This window comes from Cavia porcellus, unplaced genomic scaffold (genome assembly GCF_034190915.1).
Source record: "Cavia porcellus strain 051 isolate PalLab524CR breed Dunkin Hartley unplaced genomic scaffold, mCavPor4.1 scaffold_8, whole genome shotgun sequence".
In the NCBI taxonomy this organism is placed as follows: Eukaryota; Metazoa; Chordata; class Mammalia; order Rodentia; family Caviidae; genus Cavia; species Cavia porcellus.
The window spans coordinates 45,620,758-45,642,315 of record NW_026947491.1 but is presented as its reverse complement, the minus strand read 5'-3'; the positions used below and the strand labels follow the sequence as shown (position 1 = coordinate 45,642,315).

Sequence of the window (21,558 nt, the reverse complement as noted above, 5' to 3'; positions counted from 1 at the left end):
TTGAGCGCATGTGTAGTAAAATGGCGAGTTTACGCAAGCGTAGTAAGAAGTTCCGCCTGCCGCTAGGAACACGTGAAATGGCGGGCCAGAGAGGACGATGCGCCTGCGTAGTGGCGCGAGTTGTGCCCTGTTTTGCGCAGGCGTCGTGGGCGGAGAAAGGGTCCGGTTCCAGGATTGGTTGCGCAGGCGCAGGGAAGGATCCGTTTTGGCGGGCGGTTGGCGTTGCGCAGAAGGCGGTGGCGGCAGTGGCCTGTGGTGCGGCCTCACCACAGTGGAACAGGGCGGGCGTTAGTGTGAGTGATCACTCTCGATCCCGGGTAAGTGGCAGAGAGTCTTGCTTACTCATACGAGGTCTTGAACTGGCCCCAGTTGGGCCCGTTATTGTGTGAAATGAATGGATCGCGGGGTGGGGTGGGGGGGAATAGTGAAGGGGCAGCGAACGATCGGGCCAACCAATAGAAGAACAGGGGGCGGGATGTTTTATCCCTGCAGGTTCTTTGGAGCTGTGCAGCTGAAGAGTTTGACTGGCGAGTGTATAGGCCAATTGGGTCTGCCTCGAGCTGCCGACTGATCGGCCCTTGGGCCATCGGAATGTGGGAGGCGGGTTTTCCCTTCCTGAGCAGCGTCTCACTGAGCCAATGAGCACGAAGCGCGCGGTAGGTTGGCCTTCTCCGAGAGGCAGCGGTTTGATTCCAGTGGGGAGCGCGGGAGTTGGGCGGTTAAATAGGTGGGCCACATCCGGAGACAGTAGATGGACAGGCTTTATTGAAGAGGGGGATTTTAGATTTGGAATTGTTGGGGGAGAAGGGCAATTGAGTTTTAGAACGAAAGGATCAATCGGCGTATGAAAGGCGTCCAAGAAAAATTTCCATCATTAAAATCACGTATTTCAGTGAACAAATAGGCCCAAAAGAAGGGATTTGGAACGCCCCACATTAAAATGTGTACTACTAGGGATACACTGGCATCGGGGCAAGTTGGCTCTCTTAATGTTTAAATCTTCGCAGGAATAATAACTTGTCATTAAAAATAAAAAATTGGCTAGGCGTGGTGAAAAACTGGCTAGGCGTGGTGGAGCACGCCTATAATCCCAGCACTCTGGAGGCTGAGGCAGGAGGATTGCTGCAAGTTCAAGGCCAGCCTGGGCTGCAAAGTCAGTTCAAGGCCAGCCTGAACTACATAGTGAAATTCTGTCTCAAAAATAAAAATAAAGAAATTAAAAATTAAATCAGTTGTTTTTGTGTTTCCAGTCATCATGTACTTATCATTCTTTCTTTCATGATCTATTTCTCTAGTGCAAATACTTGGCCTGTTTCCTAGAGGATCCTTTCCTCCCAAAAATATATCTTTCTTTGCACCATTAAAGATGTCCTCAGCCCCGTCTCTGGCTCCTTTGAAAATGTCCGACTTTAGATTTTTAAAAAAAGCTGTGTAAACGTTTTTAGGTTTTTGGTACAGAAGACCCATCCATCATCTGGATCACCATCTTTCAGATTACATCTCCTTCAAAGTGTATTGTACATGTAGACTAGATTATCTTCTGTTAGTAATGCCCGCTATGCTTATTCTAGGGTTATTTGAAAAATCTGTAGTTTTTGTGTTTTGAGAGAGGGTCTCAGCATATAGTTCCTGCTGGCATTGAATTCATTATATAGCCAGGCTGTCCTTGAACTCTGGAGGAACCTCCTGCCTCAGCTTCCCAAGTACTGAGATTACAGGCATGCACCATGACACCCAGCCAAATTTTAATTATATTTGACTGTATAAAAGTTTCATTATTCACGGGGCTAGGGATTTTGCTCAGTGGCATAAGTGTGTGAGTTCGATCCCCGGTACCGATAAAAAGGAAAAAGACAAAAAAAAAGTTATTATTCTGTTCACTGATCATTTAGGACAGTGGAAAATACTAATAAAATCAATTACATAATTAACTGTACTCAGGATTAGAGGCTTCCACACTTGAAAAAGGTCTAGGCTATATTTTATAACTAATAGTTATAAACTTTTATGCTGATAATGCATTTGCTGAGCTTCTAAAAGATGATGTGATAATGGACTAAGGCTGAGATTTGGTTAGGTTTGGAAGCGCCCCCCCCAAAAAAAAGGTGAAAGGGTGGGGAAAAATTATTTTTGGAGAGTGTAATTTGATATAAAGGTTGATCCCAGAAGCTTAAATGTTAGGTAAACACTGTGTCACTAAGCTACATCCCCAGCTCTTTTTATTTTGAGACAGATTTTACCCAAATTGCCTGGATAAGTTTTTGTGATTCTCCTGCCTTAGCCTCCGTACTAGATAGGTTTATAGACATGTGCCATGATAATGGTGAAAAATACAATCTGAAGTGACAAGTTGTACTGGATGTTGTGTCACCACAATCCCAGCACTCACTACAAATTCAAGGTTAGCCTGGAGGACATGAGACCCTGTCTCCAACAAGTGAAACAAAACAAGGCTGGGGATTTAGCTCAGTGCCATAAAGCCTTGCAAGCCTGCAGCTACGAGTTTGATCCCCGGTAACAAAAACAAAATTAAAAAAACCCACACCAGAGTGGATTAGCTTCAGACTTTGCCCAGTAGGAAAAGATGGATAAAGTGTTTAGAAAATGGTCTGGGGTAAATGGATCACTGATTTTATCTCCAAATACAGAATCAGTCATTCTTTTGGATAAATGTAAAACTTCAGTAAGGTTTTTATGATTTCTTGCAACTTAGACATGCATTTGAATATATTTTGTGTTTGGCATGCTAAAATAATGAGAAATATGGATTTGGTGATACAGCTTAATGGTGCAGCCCATGGTTAGTATGTAAGAGGCCCTGGGTTCAATTCTTAGCACCAAGGAAAGGTGCATGTTGTTCAGTTTTGTTTTTGGTACTGAGGATCGAACTGGCAACCTTGTGTTTGCCAGGCAGGCGCTTGTGCTGTTCAGCTAAATCCCTGGCCCTGGCACATGTTTTTGAAGAAGGTGAACTTAGCCCAGTTAGGGTTACTTAAACAATTTATTGAGACCCTACCTTAGTTTTTCTAAAAGGGCTGGGAATGTAGCTCAGAGTGAAGGCTCTATAAAACCCGAGTGCTGCCCCCAAAAAGGACTTTGTGCTAGAAGCCTCTTAAAGCGTTTTTATGCGATTTAAACTCCTTTCTGTGATTCTTTTTGGATCATTGTCTCTCAAATGCTTTTGACCTTGATTCTGAGTAAGAAATAGAGACTACACTTACCTTGTTGTACACATTGAAACAATTTTACCAAATGTGCAAAGCACTCTCATATTTTTTCATCTACAGTATATTATTTAATTTTCTTAAGAACCAGGTTGATTTCTACTAACCTGATTCCACAGCTGTTTACAGACCCACAGTTTTTGTTTTGTTTTTCTTTTGTTTTGGCAGGGGGCTGGCAGGCCTGATCTGAAGAATAGGTAATCAAATCAAGGCACTTCAAATTGTTCTCTGATTCAGTTTGAGGACATTCAGGAAAAAAAAAATTGTTCTCTGAGTGGATTCTCGCATCTCTGGCCCCAGCTACTTGTATTTATAAACATATTGGTGACCCCTTGTTAGGTGTTTTTACTTTTTTTTGTACTGGGGAGCAAATTCACAACCTCAGACGCTTGTGCCTCTAGCTAAATCCCTGGCTGGTGTTTTTACTAATGTGTTTTTATTTGAAAAGTTTTAGAACTTGAACTGAGCATGCTTAGTTTGCCTTTCTGTGCAGTAAATTTGACTTTTTTTTTTTTTAGTTTTTTTGGTACCAGGAATTGAACTCACAACCTTGTGCTTTGTCATGCAAATGATGTGCTGCTGAGTTATGTCCCCAGGCCCAAGTTGCCTGTTTTATTATGAATTCTCTTCCAGTGTAGTACTTAGTAGGTGTGATAAATACTTTTCTCTGATAGGGAGAGTTAGTGATAACTTTTCATTGAAATTCTGAGTACTATATTGAAAATATTAACTAGATTTATTTATTCATTTATTTATTGCTTTTGGAAAATCTGGTTTGACTGTTAACTTGTACCACTCTGTAATTACACAGAGATAGATCTTTATTATAAAAGTTAAAGGCATTAGTGTTTAGTGCTTAGAGGCCCACTATTAAACCAAACCTGAAAGGATTATTTACTAAAAGAGAAAATAAAACATCTTCACTGGTATGTCTAAAAATTAATAAGTAGAAAGCTTCTATATGGGTAGTGGTTAGCAAGGTGGTGGTAGGAAAAAAAGAGAGCAAATATCTGAAGTGCTTGGTTTTTATATATCTAGGGAAGTTCTGGAGAGTCTCAGAGCTTTTGTTTTGTAGCAGGGTCTTACTGTATAGCCCAGGCAATGCTTCAGCCTCCCAAATGCTAAGATTACAGGCATGTGCCACTACACCAAGCACGTTCTCAGAGCTTTCGACTGTACTTACTAAAAAGAAAGGTTTGGAATTCAGGATACAGAGGTTTCTGAAGGAGAATAGTGAGTTTTTATGTTGAGGTTTGAACCCACCATGGCTTCCTGTATGCTAAACACACTAACCCTGAGGTATATTCTCAGCCCCTCTTGTTTTTATATGAAGTGTTTTATGTAACAGCATGATTTCCATGTCTTACTGGAATCATCTGTTTAATTTCTCTGCCTGGTAGACCATTTCAGCATGTGGTTCAGGTTGGCCTGGAACTCTACCCGTAACCCAGGCTGGCCTCAAATTCCTGCCTCACCCTCTCAAGTGCCGGGACTACAGCTGTACATGCCCCAGCGTCTTTTTATTTTCATTCATTTGAAATTGGGTTATGGGTATTAGTTTTTTAAAATAATGTTTGTGGTGTCCAGGTTTTTTTATTTTGTTATCTGTGTCTAAGACATGGTTTTACTATGCAGTTCAGGCTGAACTTGGAACTCATTTTGTAGCCCAGTCTGGCCTTAAACTCACAGCAACTTTTATGCCTCAGTCTCACAAGTGCTAGGGCTCCAGGGGTATACCACCACACCTAGCTCAGTAAGCTTAAATCAAGGCCCTTCATACTAAGCTATATCCCCAGCCCTCTTTTAGTTGTTGACAAGGTGTAAATTGCCCAGGCTGGGCTCAAACTTGCGATCCTCAGCCGTGCGTGGTAGCTCACGCCTATAATCCCAGCACTCAGGAGGCTGAGGCAGGAGGATTGTTGTGAGTTCGAGACCAGTCTAGGCTACAAAGTGAGCCCAAGACTAGCCTGAACTGCACACGGAGACCCTGTCTCAAAAAGACAAAAAAAAAAAAAACAAAAAACAAAACTTGTGATCCTCCTGCCTCAGCCTCTCAGAGTGCTGGGATTACATATGTTCACATGTAGGGATTGGATTTTGAATTTAAATTTTATCTTATTTTTGGTATTTTGAGATAGGTTCTCGGTTCAGTAGCCCAGACTGGTCTTAAACTCACTGTGGCTACAGCCCAGGGTGGCTTCAAATGTATGGCAATCCTCCTGCCTCAGCCTTCTGAATATTGAGACTACAGGTGTGTGCCATTACGCCAGCTGGATATTTTTAAAACAAATTACAGTGTATGATAGCACTTGATGCAGTGTAAATTTTTTTTTTTCTTTTGTACTGGGAATCAAGCTCAGGATCTTGTGCTTGTTAGGCAGGCCCTTGTGCCCCTGAGCTATATCCTAGGCCCATTAGTGTGACTATTTGTGAATTTAAACTCTGGGTATAAACCTGACATAAACTTTGAATTTTTTTCTCTCTTGCTTATAGAGAATGATTTTAACTGATCTTTGTACTAACAGGATAAAGTCCAGGTCATCCTGAGAAAAGTTGGCTTATGTAGTATCCTAGACCCAGATTTGTTAGATTTCTGTTTATGAGGAAAATGGAACCCAAGGAAACTAAAACCTATGGCAAATATGCATAAAATGGCTGTTTCACCATGCCCTGTTCTGCTTCCGTAATGCTGCTGGCACGCCCAATCGGGCCTCTTATACAAGCAGGTAAAAAGGAACGCCTGGGGCTCAGACTTCGGGGTGCCAAGCCCCTCTGGGCCCCATGGCGTAATAAAGTTGGTTCTCTTCACTCCTCTGAGTGCAGCTCGGTTCTTTTGGGTAACTGATCCACCATAACATTTGGTTCCCTGGCTGGGACCCTAACCGTGCTAGCCCATTGTGCCATTGGTCCAAAGTCAGGGGAATGACTAGTGAGTTACTTGCCTGGAGGAATGAGATAGTACACCTCCTTACCCTTTGGCAAGACCCCCTTCATCAGGAGAAGGTAATCACTGGAATCATTGGTCTTACCAACTTCTAACCAGATTCAGTGGAGGGCTGGATCAGTCCTTTGGTGCAGCTTTGGGACAAGGTAAGGCCCTGGGACCCATCCCACGTCCATCTTATCCACAGACAGAAGGTGAATCCGACCACTACCAGAGTCTCAAAAGATCTGTCACTGGTCTCCCATAGTGGGATGTGGATGACCGTGTGTGTGTGTGTGTGTGTGTGTGTGTGTGTGTGTGTGTACATATTTGTGGTGCCCCAGCATTGAGTTCATGTGGGCCCTAACTTGCATTTCTGTGGCAACATTGTAAGGTATTACAGTGATTCATCCCCCGAAATAGGGGACTGACTAGTCTCGGTTTATGTGGGTACACCTTAGCTAAGATGTGCTTAAGTTTCTGTGAGGGATTCAGCCAGGCAGACATCTTTGGGGACTCCTATCCTTTGTTGCGTCACAATATATGGGGAAGACACACCTTAGGATAATGGGGTCTGTCAGGCTAAACCCACTGCCCTAGATTGCCTGTTCAAAAACTTCAAAAAGGAATTTAATGGAGATTATGTTATTAAATCAAAACCCAATAAACTAAGAACCCTTTGTGAGGTAGACTGGCCCCAACTTAATGTTGGATGACCTCCCAAAGGGACCTTGGATGTCCATATACATGCAGGCAATCATGTAGTTAGGGCCATCCCAACCAATTCCCATATATTGACTTCTGGCTAGAAATTGCCCAGACCCTCCTGGTTTGGGTCCGATTCTGCGTGATTGAAAAGGGACAAAACAAGGTCTTTGTCATACAAGCTTTGAGTCAAGCCCCAAAGGTTCAGAGAAAACCAATTCACTGGGATACATCTCAAGTCCTTGACTCTGCTGTGTTGTCCCTTGCCACTAAGCCTTCTTGACAGTCTTCCTCTGTTGGACTCTCCACCCTTGCCTGATTGGCTTGACCCACCCTTCATTGAAGAACCTGACCAAGTTGATAACTGTCTTGCCTGACTGCTATGTTTGGCAAAGCTGCCAGCTCTCCAGGTGCCTCTTCAGGAGGCTCGGGGACCTGCACATGTGAGGTACAACATAACTGGAACTGAGTAGCCTAGTCAGGTCATGCTTTATTACCAGCCCTTCAGCACCACTGACTTGAACTGGAAACACCACACCCCAGTTTATTCAAAAAAGCCTCAGGCACTCATCAATCTTAATCTAACTTCCAGACTCAGCAGCACACTTGAGGTGACTGCTACCAGCTGCTCCTCACCCTGTTCAATATCGAAGAAAGGTACAGCTTTCTGACTGAGGCAAGAAAATGGCTTCAGAGTTGGGCTTTGCCTGGAGTATTAGACCATGAGACTTGGTGGAGAGGTAGCCCCTGACATCAAGAGCTTCCTTCCTACAATACTGGGAGGCAGTCCTTAGGAATCTGGGGAAGGGCCAAGAAGCCTACTAGCATGTCATAGGTTGTTACAGTCACAGAATTTGGAGCAGTAGCCTGGAGACTTTTATTAGTGGCTCTGTGAGGCATTCTATATCTTTAACCCTGAGACTCCCAAAAGCCGATGAGTTACCATTGTGACTATCCCAAAGCTATCAGCAGGAAGAAACTTTTTAGGGGCAACTGGTTCTTGTTGTATCTGGAAACCTGGGTTCTTTTTTTTTTTTTTGTACCGGGGATCAAACTCACAACCTCATGCTTGCCAGGCAGGTGCTTATGCCGCTGAGCTAAATCCCCTATACCTGGGTTCTTTGAGGAGGGCAAGCCTCTGTACACTTCACGGACTGGACCAGAGGAAAAAACCTCTTTAATGGGCAACCAATAAAAACAGTCTTTTAAAGAAAGCAAAAGGCTGCTTGCCTATGCCCCAGCTTTAGGACTACCTCATATAAGTAGAACACTAAACCTCTTTGTTTAAAAAAAAAAAAAAAAAAAAGAGTTCTCAGTGTCTTGACCTAGATGATTAACTGTAGCAGAGGCTGGTGGCCTACTTACCAAAGCAGTTAGATGCTCTTGTGGTGGGGTGGCCTCCTTGCCTTTGAGCTTTGGCAGTGATGGCCACCTTCATTAGAGAGGCCAACAAATTAACCTTGGGACACCCCAAGTCAAAGCTGCTCACCCATTCATAACCCTGATGAATAACCAAGGACAAATGGCTCTCCAGAGCCAGAAGACAATATCAAGGGCTGCTCTGTGAAAATCCTCAAATCACTCTAGAGACCTAACCTGGCTACCTTACTGCTGACTGAGGACAGGTTGCCAGAGCATAATGGAAGTCATTGACAAGATGTTCTCCACGAGACCTCAGGTGTCTGAACGCAGACCAGACATAAATCGGTTGACAGATGGCAGTAGTTTGATTCAGAATAGAGAACATTTAACTGAGTACATAGTACCCCAATGACCAGATCATTGAAGCTGGTCCCCTTCTAAAGGGGTGGTCAGCTCAGAGAGCTGAGCTCTTGACCCTCATTTGGGCCCTCAGGTGGGGAAAAAGAAAGATGATCAACATGTATACTGATTCCAAATATGCCTTTGTTATGGTCCACATCCATGGAGTTATATATAAGGACTGGTGACTGCTGGGGAAAGAAAAACAGAAATGAGATACTCCAACCTCTGGAAGTAGCCATCATACACGTTGTGGACACCAAGAAGGAAAAAACTATTACTCAAGGAAATAAGTTGGAAGACAGGTTAGCTTGAGATGTGGCCTGGGGAGACAAGCCAGTCCCAACCCCAAAACCTCCCAAAATATGATGGCCCAACATACCCTTAGGAATCAGGGTATTCCCAAGAGGAGGACTGTTAAGCTCAGAGAGAAAAAGCCTGTAAATCCCTGGCAGGATAGTGGTTCCTTCCTGACTAAAAGACCCTTTGTGTCCCAGAGGTTGGCTTTCTCTCTTTGAACAATGTCATGAACTGTGGGAAAGACAACCTTGGAGACATTTCTGGGCCGATATTTCTGCATCCTCTAGCTCTTGTCCCTCTGTGCCACCATAAGTAATTGATGCTAAGCCTGTTTTCTGAACAGTCTACTCTGGAAATCCATCACACCAGGACCTCCTCTTGAAGACCTAGAGACTGACTTCACCGAGGTAAAGCCATGCTGCATTTATAAATATCTACTGGTCCTTGTCTGTACGTATTCTTGCTGGGGGAGGCCATACCCAGGCGGAGGGAAAGAGCCTGAGAATGGCCAAGGTTTTGCTGTGAGGAATCATTTCCCAGTATGGACTGCCCTCACTATGAGGGGTAACAGTGGACTGGCCTTTGAGGCAGAAATAACACAGGCCTTTGTGAATCTGAAGATCAGATGGAATCTCCATACAGCCTGTAAGACCTCAGAATTGAGTAAAGTACATGAATAACACCCTAAAAACTACTACGGCTGAGTTCTGTTAAAAGACCCACTTGCCTTGGCCCTATTGTGGCCCAAAGCACACTGTGGTCATTTGGCTTCTCCACCTAGGAGATCTGTTTGTGAGATCTAATGTTCCCATCATTAGAGCCCTTGAAGGAGATGGCATATAGCTAGGAGGATCAAATCTGACTATTTAGTTGCAAGTCCTGGGGGAAATGTTCTTCACATCAACAAGATTGACCCTGAGAGAATCCCAGTCCTCTCAGATACCTTGCCTATTCTTTCCTGCCAGGAGACTCAGTCTAGGTCAAAGATTGGAAAAAAGAACCCCTTCAACCTGTGTGGACAGGGCCTTCCACCTTAGTGGCGGTCACCTCAACTGCTGTTAAAGTTGCAGGTATCATCTTGTGTATCTTCCACTCAACCTAGAAAGGCTCAACCCTAAGACACCTTGGCCACCTGGACCACACAGTCCCCTGAAGACTGCAGGAGAGATTGCCTGCCAAAGACACAAACCTCTCATTGAACTGATCCCCACCTCTCCACCCTGAGCTAACTGGAACTACTTCAGTTTAAAGGCCCTTTACCCTCAGGCCCTATCATGAGGCCCTGGTTGCTAACCATTCTTGGGCCCTGAATTTGTTGGGAGGCAGTGCCTCTTGATATAACTCCCCAGTGCCCCACAGCCTTTGATCATTGATGGATAGCAGGTTATTGGATTCAGCTCCTACAGCTACATGCTGGCCTGTTGTTACTAGATAGCCACCCTATGCCAATGTACTGGTAACCAGTGCCAGTATATTGGTGTAGCCCCAAGGGTACACTGCTGATGTAGCCAAATCACAGACCAAGGGTCAGTTTGGTATAACTGACATGGAAAACCCCCTGTTGGGCCTGCCTGACTCCTGTAAGCTTGTCTGATGGTGGAGAAGCCCAGGACAGGGCATTCCACAAACAAGTAAAGGCACAAAAACAACTGATAAATCTGGATCAGGAGTAAAACCAGCCATACTGGGAAGTAGATCTGTCTGGCCTCTGTCTGCTGACTCAGTTCACTGACCCCACCTCTCAGACCTATCAGCTCCTGAACACTATCTTTAGTCTCTTCCATAGTACAGAAGGCATCAAGTCTCAATTCTGCTGGTTGGGCCTGCCATTTCATGAAAGAGCCTATGTGGAAGCCAAATGGTGCTTCCCAGAGCGTCCCTCAGAGCAAAACAAGCACAGTGATCAGGCCCATGGCACTTGGCATTCTTGCGTCTTCAGGGACTGAGGTATCTCAGGACTTGACGTGTCTTCAGAGCTGCCAGTCTGGGCCAAACAGTGAGTTCCTAGGAAGTCTATACCTACACCTACATCCAGATGTTGCCCAGTAATGAGACCCAGCACAGCATCCTTTGGTGTGTGTTACTTGTGTGGCGATACACTGCTTTTGCTGCTTATAGATAAAACTGGCACATGTGTCCAGGTTTTCCTCACTTCTGAGATCTCAATTTACACAGACCTGAGATGGAAATAGCCCTATATTCTGGCAGCAGCTCACAAAAAGAAAAGTGCTACTGACTTTGGTTCTAATCGGCTCAGGAAAGCTTCTGGACAGGATTGAGAGGAAGACAACAGTAGGGTTATAAACTGTCTTGGGAACTAAATGATGTTACGGAGCAAGTGGCTGACTCACCAATCTCAATGCAGCATCAGATTAATTTGCTGGCAACCGAGGCTACAAAAGGGGCATGCCTTAGACTTTCTTATTGTAGAAAGGTGCTACTTTGATGTTTGGGGAGAGAAATGTTTTTGTTATGTCAATGAGTTGAGAGTAGCCACACAGAAGGCCAGAGAATGGAGGAATAGGATTCAATGGAGAAGAGAACAATTGAAAGAAGGTTGGAATTGGAGCCCAGGCCAATGGACATGACTTTTGGGGACCTAGTTGACTCTTGTTGCCTGTGACAATGGGACCCTGCCTTCTGGGCATTCTGATGACATTCACAGAGAGCACAGTCACCAGAAGAGTCGTTTCCTGAGTCCTGGCTCCACAGATACAGGAAGATGATGATGCCCTATTAGGTAATACAGGGCATCAAAGGGTAAAAATGATGAGGAAAATAAAACTCAAAAGAAACTAAAACCTAAGGCCAAATTGGCAGATATGCGCAAAATGGCTATTTTAACGTGCTCTCTTCTAATTCTATAATGCTGCTGGCACACCCCAATCAGGGTTGCTATATAAGGAGATAAAAGCCAGGCATGGTGACCCACACCTGTAATCCCAGCACTCAGGAGGCTGGGGCAGGAGGATCACTGAGTTCAAGGCTAGCCTGAACTGCATAGTGAAACCAAGTCTCAAAAAGACAAAAAAAAAAAAAAAGAAAGAAAAAAATATTTGGAGCTCACACTTTGCGGTTCTAAGCTCCTTACAGTCCACTGGTATTATAAAGCTGGTTCCCTCCACTCCTCTGAGTGCAACTCGGTTTTTTTTTTGTACCTGATCTGCTGTAACACTGTAAGCCACTTGAAACCACATACTCATTTCTGATGACAACTGTACACTTGTGCTGGCAGAACACCCACAGTGACAACTGCTGCCTATGTTTAGTCTGTCCAGGAGTTCAACCAGCTAATGTGTTTGTGGAAAAACCTACAATGGTCTCGTTAGCACTTATGTAAACATTAGACCTTTCTGAGTGTTTTCTCAGGTCTGCCAGTTTATTTTTGGTCAAACCTGTCCTGCAGATGCCTCAATTTACCTTTTGACATAAGGGATTAAAAGTTTTAGGCACAATTCTTTTTGGTGATACTGTATATTTCCAATTTATGGTTGTGTTGGAGGGTTCTATGAATTTGAACTCAAGGCCTCAAGCATGTAAGATACAGTTTTAACTACTGAGGTATGCTCCTTGCTCCCAGTGTTTTGGGTGTGTGGTCCCCCGTCCCCCCGCCTTTTTTTATTAGTACTGAGGATTGACTTCAAGGCTTGAACACAGAGTTATGTATATTTCAGCTCTTTTTATTTCTTACTTTTGCAGTACTGGGGATTGAATCCAAGGCCTTCACGCTGAGCTGCTTCCCTAGTCCTGTTTATTTCTCATTTTAACACAGTTATCACTGAGTATTGAGTTGTCCATCTTTTGCTTGAATTTCTAACAGTCCACCATAGATTTGCTACTTTATTTTTGAGAAAGCATCTCCCTATACAGTTGAGACTGTTCTTAGGCACACTGTGTAGCCCAGGCTGGCCTTTAATTCATGGGATTTGCTTACCTAAGCCTCCCAAGTGCTAGGATTACAGGTGTGCCCTGCCATATCTGATTGAGTTGCTAGTTTAAAACCACAGGAATGAGGCCCGGCATGGTGGTACATGCTTGTGATCCAAGCATTTGGGAGGCTGAGGCAGAAGGATCATAAGTTTGAGGCCAATGTGGGCTACAAAATGAGTTCCAGGCCAGCCTGAACTACAAAGTGACACCCTGTTTTAAAAAACAGGAAGCTGGGTGTGGTGATACATGCTTGTAATCCCAACACTTGGTGGGTGAGGCCGGAGGATTGCTTGGAGTTTGAGGCCAGCATGGATAAAGTACGGTTAAGGCCAGCCTAACTGCACTCCATCTCAAAAAGACAACAAAACAAAACAAAACAAACAAACCCCACCCCCAGGAATTGTTGGGTGGTGGTGTATGCCTGTAGTCTCACTGGGAGACAGAGGCAGGAGGCTCTCTGCAAGTTCAAGATCAGCCTGAACTACATAGTGAACTACACTGCATCTCAGAAAACAAAGACAAAACTCAACAGAACAGAATTCTTTTTCAGCCAAAAAACTAATCAAAGTGTTGAGTCCCTGTTGTGGCTTCTTGTCTCTTCCAGCTTCTGAGGTTGGTCAGCATTTTTTTTTTTTTTTTTCTTTTTCCAGTTAACTAAGGACTGGAAACCAAGGTTTGCACACTGAGCTATATTCCTAGCCCTTAAAAAAAAAATTTTTTTTTTTGGTTGATAGGTTTGCATTTTATTTCTCCAGTGACATATTTACAGCAGAATATAAATTAAAGGCCTGCTTGCACACCAAACCCACGTCCTTCAGATGGTTCAGTCAATGAGGTGAGATCTCCAGTTGACTCACAACAGAAACGTCCACTTGTAGTACTTGTCATTTATTTGAACCAATTGGTGCATTCCACCTCCATAAGAGTGAAAAGTTTGTCAGGTGTAGCCTCTCCAGCCTTTATTCCAAGCTTTTTCTGAATGGCCTCCAGGATGCCGTCAGTGCCTCTGTGCATGCAGAGTGTGGTGGTGCAGACCTGAATGTGGTACTTCGCCACTGGCTTTTGGTTGCACATTGCATAAAAAGTTGCTGCTTCATAAACCCTCATTGGAGGGGCTTGTAAAACTCCTGCAACCTTGTTCATAGCAGAGATGGGCAACCACCCATTCTGCCTTTGGGGTAAGTCCAAAACTGGAAGCACTACTGCTGCTTTATGCTCTTTGGGGTAGTTTTTTATAACTGCCTGTATCCTCTTACAGTTTTCTGGTGCGAAATCAAATGGAGTATCTGGATTATTCTCAGGGTTAGCTCTGTGCACAAATAAGGCTCCTCCAGCACCATTTTACACAGCTGACTTAGGCAAATTCCTTATTTGTCTTCCCTACGCGGTGGTGAGGCCTGCTGCCCGCCCACAGTACTAAGGAGAACATGGCGGCCTTAGGTGCCGCCTCCTGGCGGTCAAAGTCTGAAACACATGCGCGCCTGGACGCACTGCGTACTTTTTTTTTTAAGTTTGAGACGTTCTTGCCAAGTTGGCCAGACTGAGCTCAACATTCAGATCGTCCTACCTCAGTCTTCCATTATGCTGAGATTACAGGTATGCACTCTGTAGTCTTTCTTTTTTTTTCTTCTTTTTTTATCGGTACCGGGGATCGAACTTAACGGCTGCCTGCTTGCAAGGCATGCGCTTATGCCGCTGAGCTAAATCCCCAGCCCCCAGGTATGCACTCTGACAGCTAATTTCTTCATCTTGATGTGCAGACTTGACTATTTGATAGTTGGGTTGGTTTTTGAGACAGAATCTTGCATACCATGTAATTCAGGCTGACCTTGACCTTGTGGCAGTCTTGACCTCGGCCTTCCAAGTGCTGGAATTATAGGTGTGTGCCGCCACACTTGGTGATAGTTAATAGCTATTGAGACTAAAATTTATAAAGTGCCTCCTAAATCATTTTGAAGTGCTTTTTGTACCAATAATTATAGTAAATGCAAATTAAGAGTTCATGCTAACATTTGGGCCAGTGGAAAATGAGAACGTGGCACCCCAGCCCTGTGATATTCTTCTTTTTTTTTTTTTTTTTTTTTTTTTTTTTTGTCTTTTTCCTTTTTATCGGTACCAGGGATCGAACTCATGACTGCCTGCTTGCAAGGCAGGCGTTTATGCCGCTGAGTTAAATCCCCAGCCCCCCTGTTATATTCTTGCCTAGGAGTTGAGCAACAGAGGACTAAATTGACTGTGAATCCTCAGAGTAGGACTGAACACAGAATAGCAAATATATTATTCACTTTTAAAAGCAAACATGTAATGGACTAACTGATCTGTTTTTACCCTCTTTCTTGAAAATTTGAAGGTTAGCCGGGCGTGGTGGCTCATGCCTGTAATCCCAGCACTCGGGAGGCTGAGGTGGTAGAATCCTTGCAAGTTCCAGACCAGCCTGGGCTACAAAGTGAGCTCAAGGTCAGCCTGAACTGCATAGTGAGACCCTACCTCAAAAAAGACAAAAAGGAAAAAAAAAAAAAGAAAAGTTGAAGGTTATATAGTCTGAATTTTCTTTGCCAGTAATAGTAATTCATCAGAGTTAGCCATAAACAGATTTTTTTTTTTTAAGCAATACCAAGGATTGAACTCATGAGCAGGCGCTTGCAAGGGAGGTGCTTATGCCACTGAACTAAATCCCCAGCCCAATAAACAGATTTTTCTACTGAAACTAGGTCATGGACAGGGTAAAAAATTCCTTTGTACACTTTTTTTTTTGTACTGGGGATTGAACTCACGGCTGTGCTTTGCAAGGCACCCTTATGCCACTGAATTAAACCCCTGGCCCTCCTTGTACACTTTTAATCTTCAGATTTCCCGAGTACCTGTCTATTGTGCTTCATTGCTAGAAAGGATATTCGAGAGCAGGAGATCAAAATGGTATACCTGAACAGGCTGTATCTAGGTCAAGTATTATAAAACTAATTTATTCCATGGATTGGAGGAACCAAATTGAATTTAAGTATTTTTCTGATTGTAATCTGCGTTTCCTATAATAAAGTAAGGTCGTGTCTAAGCCATCAGGGAATAAAATGCCCTGTACTAAGAGGTTAACTTAACAGGTTGGGAAATCCAAAGTTTGGTTTCTAAGGCAAATCCTGGAACTCTGTGTACTTTGTTTCTCAGTCCTAAATCTGTAAGACTTGCCTCACAGAGAGCTGTGGAGGATAAAATACTGCTAATTTGTTCAGTATTTTACAACAATAAATTATGTGTAGAGATCTGATAAAACACAAACCTCATTTATATGAAGAGTTGGAGACACTCATAGATAAAACACAGATAATTTAGAAAATTAACTGGTTATTTTTTAACTTCCTGTAATGATTTACATTTTTTGTTTCCTGTATGTTTTCCAAAATGTTTTGTTCTTTTTCCATAAAACCTAAGAGGGCATGTAACAGCAGGTTAGGTAATAAAAGAATCAATTTGCCAAGAGGACATAACAATCGGAAATGTTTATGCTGCCGATCATAAAAGTTTCACAATACATATATGAAATAGTACAAGTCTGTATTATATCTGTGAATTTCAGACCTAACTGATAAAACAGAAGTATCTGTATGATGGTAGATCCCAGGTACTTGGGAGGCTGAGGATCCTAAGTTCAAAGCCAGCCTAGGTAATCAGCAAGATCCTATCTCAAAGGAAAAAAGGAAAAAAACAAGGCTGAAGATATGGCTCAGTCATAGATTTTTTTTTTTTTTTTTTTTTGGTACCAGGGATTGAACTCACAACCTCACATTTGCCAAGCAGGCACTTATGCTGCCAGGCTAAACTCCTATCCCACAGTCACACATTGTTAAATAGCATGTGAAAGGCCCTACTTTCAGTGCCCAGTACTGGGGGTGGGGCTTGGGAATTTTTAAGGAGACCCAGGATTGTAGCTGAATGGTAAGATGCTTGTCTGTCATGTGTGAGGGCCCTGGTTTGATCTCCAGTACCACTAACAAAAATCAGTAAGAAAACAGAAGACTTGAACAGCACTATTAGTGCACAGACCCTGGCTTTCATCCCCAGTAAACAGCATACAGATTTCAGTCTTCTGTGAGAAACATTGACTGGCAGGCATAATCATGAAAGGAAAAAAAGAAAAAGGAAAGGGCAACACTGATTTTTTAAAATTTGTGTATGTACGTATTTTGAGACAGGGTCTTGCTATGTAGTTCAGACATTTTTTTTTTTTTTTTAATGGTACCACGGATTAAACTCACAACCTAGAGCTTGCCAGGTAGGCACTTATGCCACTGGGCTAAATCTCCACCCCTTTCAAGATTCCTTTTCGAATTCACTGTATAGCCCTGGCCTTGAACTCGCAGCAATCTACATGCCTCAACCTCCTGAGTGCTGGGGTTACAGGTGTGCACCACCACATCTAGCAACCTTTTTTTTTTTTTTTTTTTTTTTTTTTTTTTTTTGTCGTTTTCATTTTTATCGGTACCGGGGACCGAACTCACGACTGCCTGCTTGCAAGGCAGGTGCTTATGCCGCTGAGCTAAATCCCCAGCCCTAGCAACCTTTTTTTTGGTCTTGTTTGGTTTTGTTTTTGGAGACAGGGTTTCACTGTATGTTCCAGGCTGGTCTCAAACTCTCAGTGATCCTCCTGTCTCAGCCTCCCAAGTGCTGGGATTACAGGTATGTTCCACCATCCCCAGCCTAAGTATCTTCGTAACAACCAGAGAAGGTACTGACCAGCACTAGTTTAATTAGTGAGCAGTTTAAAATCCTCAGCCCTTAAATTGAAGACTAGAGCAGATTCAAGTGTTCATGCAATGCTTGACCCCTGCTAGACCCTTAATAAATATATAACCAGCAAACCAATTTTAGAGCAAAGAACAGAAAGACTATATTAATCATCCCTTTGGCACAGGATTTGAATTGGGAATGTAGTTGGAAATTGAACAAAAAGAAAAATTTTACTTGGCTTAAGTAACATGTCATAGCACTCAGTTGAAGAGCTGGGTGGTCTGAGATTGGCCATTCCTTAGCCATTTATCTGATAGTGGCCTTTTTTGTATCTAACTATTAATATATCTAAAGTCCAGAGCACACTTTTATGATACTGTGGCATAGTAACTCACTTAAATGTCAATAGAGACACTTGCAAAGACCTGCAAGGTTCAATAACTTCTGGTGTGGGTTTGTTTCTCCTGTCATCACCTATTATGTATTCTTTTTACAGCTTTTAAATTGCCACAGAGCAAAATTGGTCAGGATCATAATAGATGGCCCAAGAGCTGCCAAGGATACCCTTGAATGAGATGGGAAAAATTCAATAGTGGCTTGATTTTATTTGTCTAAATTGTAGGCTATGACTTCAATATAAGTCATGTTGCAAATATACCAAGGTGATGGCAAAGCACAGAATTATGCCATTATGCCAAAGGGTCTTTTTTTACTCCCTGAAGTTTTACAGTCCCAGATATTTCTTACTCCAGTTACATAAAAATTCCTTTCCTGTCAGCATGTATTAATCAGATTTCAGTGTGTTGATTTAAATTTTAACATCTTCTCAACAGCTAAAGATATTTTAGATATTTAGGGTTATTCTAATTGTTACATTGCTTATTTTTAATTGTATTTTATTTTTTATATTGCTTTGTTTTGGCTTTTTGAGATGAGGGGGTCTCACTGTGTAGCACAGCCTGGCGTCAAACTCATGGTAGTCACCTGCCTGCCTCAGCTTCCTGAGTGCTGGGATTACAGATATGTGCCACCACATTGATGGTTTGTGTTGTTTTTGTTACATTTCTTAAGATTATTAAGAAAACCACAATTGTCCAATTTAATGCATGTGCCTCCTTAAAATAAGTGATGAAATAACCTGAAGGGCCTTTGGAACCCTTAAAATGCTGATGTCCAAAATCTGTGAGCCACATTATACATGTGGTGGCTCACATGTATAATACCAGCATTCAGCAGGCTGCGGCAGGAGGAGCACTGTAAGTTTGAGCCCAGCCTGCACTACAAAGCAAGAGGTTGTCTCAAAAAAACAAAAATCTGTGAGCTATTGCCAAGGTAAAGGACCAAGTTTTACTTTTAGAGTTGATGCTTTAAAAATACTTTATGACTATAGTTTTATTTGAGGATGAGCATTCCTGTTTTTTTTTAACTCTCCCTTTTTTTAAAAGCATGATTTGCCAGAGATAAATATATAAACCTAACATTCAGGCTCATCAACTCAAAATTACTATGAACTTTTTTCTTTCTTTTTTATTATTATACTGTGGCATAGTGTAGTGCCTGTTTTTCTTAAGATTTATTGATGATGAAATTGCAAGGTTCTTTATGAAAGGTAACCAGGTCTCCAGGTTCATGCTCCATCACATTAAGAGGGGAGTGGTTTAAGAGTCACACCCACCTGAGAGTGCTGAGAGAAGTTCAGTACATTCCAGAGAGGGGCTGGTGGAAAGCACCATCTGGAAGACATTTCCCCAGGAGGGTGCCAAGTTCTGCTTTCTCATAAATCTTGGAGCAGTTGGATAGCTAATCTCTTGCCCAAGGATTGGATTTAGATGTGCCCTAACTGAATTTCAAGAAGACTGACACTTGAGAGATACTCACTAGGTTTTAATAAAAGAAAGGAACAAAAAAACTTTAAAAAATTATTTTAAAATAAGATTTTGTGATTGGGTGTGGTGGCACAGGACTATAATCCCAGGACACTGGAGGCTGAGGCAGGATTGCTTCGAGTGCAAAACAAGGCTGGGCTACACAGTGAGTTTAACAGTCTGAATTATATAGATAGTGTCTTTAAAAACAAAAAAGCCATATATATAAGTAATAGTACTCAGAGCTTGGGGACCATACAGCCAAATGGAATTTATAACACAGCCCTTATATCAATTTGAAATGTATATTTTTTTGTTGTTGTTTTGTTTTTTGGTACTAGGGATTGAACTCATGACCTCATGCTTCCAGGCAGGTGCTTATGCCACTGAACTAAATCCCCAGCCTTGAATGTATGTTTTAATCTAAAAGAATAAAAGGTGGGTTACTCCCTTGGTCACTGTAGCAGTAGTAGGCCCAGATAATCAGCACCCAGTATTCCAAAAGCTGGGTGATAATGTGCTTTAGCCTGATTTCATCCATTCAGTCATTCATTCTTTGTTTATTTAGTGGTGCTAAGAATTGAATTCTAGTGCTCTATAGCTGATTTTTAAAGGATCATAAACTACAACTGTGCTAGCCAAAGGAAGAGCATTTCTCTCTAGACACTCCTCTCTATTAATAAAGTTTGTGTTGTCTGTATGTGGCTTGTTAATGGTAGTGGTGTTAATGACCACAGTTAATCTTCTTTCTCAACTCTTTCCTAATCCAGTCTCTTAAATAGACATTTAAAAAGCTTTTAACTCGTCTTGAATTGGGTGCTCTTGGGCTTTTGGTGAGGGTGGAGTGATAGTTATCAGCCCATTTAACAAAACCTGAGACAGCTGGGACAGCTGTAATGTGTATCTCTGTGCTGTGTTTTTGTTAAAATGCCACATGGCTAATACTTTGAAATCATAAATTCAGAGCAAGAAAACATCTTTATAGGGGGTACTTTAGTTTTATGCTGTATGTGTTACATACCTAAGACCATGGTGTTTCGGTATCCATAAAGCGCAAAGAGCAGAACAGATGAAAATGATTCTGTAAATTTGGTTGATTTTCATCTGTTTTATTTGCTGAATAAGACTGTATAGAGGACGCCTGGAAGACAGTGCTGTAGCTGGCAACTTAATCTTCCCCTAAACTACTATCTTTCCCTGAGGGCTTTAGGAAAGAAGTGAGAATTTCTCAAGCCTGGACCAACTGAAGTCACTTATTGGCATATTTAGAGTTTCTTTCTTTTTTTTTTTTTGGATACCGGCGATCGAACTCACGACCTCACTCTTGCCTTACACCACTGAGCTAAATCCCTGGCTCATTGGCATATTTAATAAATCCATGTGCAGGGAGCTCCTTTTCCTTCCTTGCTCTTTAGTCATGGCTTGCTTTCTGCAGGATTTTGCCCATTTAGAAAGCACACAGAATTTATATGGGTACTCTAGAGTGAAAAGACAGTTCATTGATTACCTATGCATCTTGACAATTGACCAGACTACTATCTCCAGATAACTTGGTGAGTAGTTCAGTGAAGCAGTGTATCAATTGGTTTTCATATATATATATATTTTTTTTTTCAGACAGTGCCTCCTAATGTAGTGTAGTCTGGCCTTTAACTTTTAGGTAGCCCAAATTGGCGACATCCTCTTACCTCAGTTTCCCAGTTGCTGGGCTTGCAGGCCAGTACCACCAAGCAAGGCTCAGTTGTTACTTTGTTTCCTTTTTTTTTTTGTGGTACTGGGAATTAAATTCATGACCTTGTGCTTGCCAGTCAGTTGCTTACACCACTGAGCTAAATCCCTGGCTCATTTTTATTGTTTTTTTTGGTCTTTTTCCTTTTTATCGGTACCAGGGATTGAACTCATGACTGCCTGCTTGCAAGGCAGGCACTTATGCCGCTGAGCTAAATCCTCAGCCCCATTTTTATTGTTTTGAACTATAAAAAAGAATTTAAGTAGGCATAGTGGTGCATCTCTGTAATCCTGAGGCAGTAATATTGCAAGTTTGAGGTCAGTTTGGGCAATTCAGAAAGACCCTGTCTCAAAATAAAAATTGAGCTGAGTGTGGTGCTACACGCCTGTAATCTCAGCA

The 21,558-nt window shown here is 42.5% G+C and overlaps 1 protein-coding gene and 1 pseudogene across 4 annotated transcripts in view; one reads left to right on the top strand and one right to left on the bottom strand.

Moving 5' to 3' along the window:
- Positions 1–125: 125 nt before the first annotated feature.
- Cbx5 (chromobox 5) overlaps positions 126–21,558 on the top strand; it is a 50,066-nt gene continuing 28,633 nt past the window's right edge. Inside the window, exons 1-2 of one of the 4 annotated variants that reach the window (XM_013159301.3) lie at positions 192–317; positions 493–656. In XM_013159301.3, the coding sequence (XP_013014755.1) occupies positions 639–656 (18 nt within the window). In that variant the 5' untranslated portion in view covers positions 192–317; positions 493–638. Of the gene's footprint in view, positions 318–481; positions 657–9,256; positions 9,321–21,558 lie in introns of those variants that run through there. The other 3 variants (XM_013159302.3, XM_003476240.5, XM_063254881.1) reach the window with 3 other exon arrangements.
- Positions 13,525–14,272, bottom strand: LOC100724040 (NADH dehydrogenase [ubiquinone] flavoprotein 2, mitochondrial-like; annotated as a pseudogene).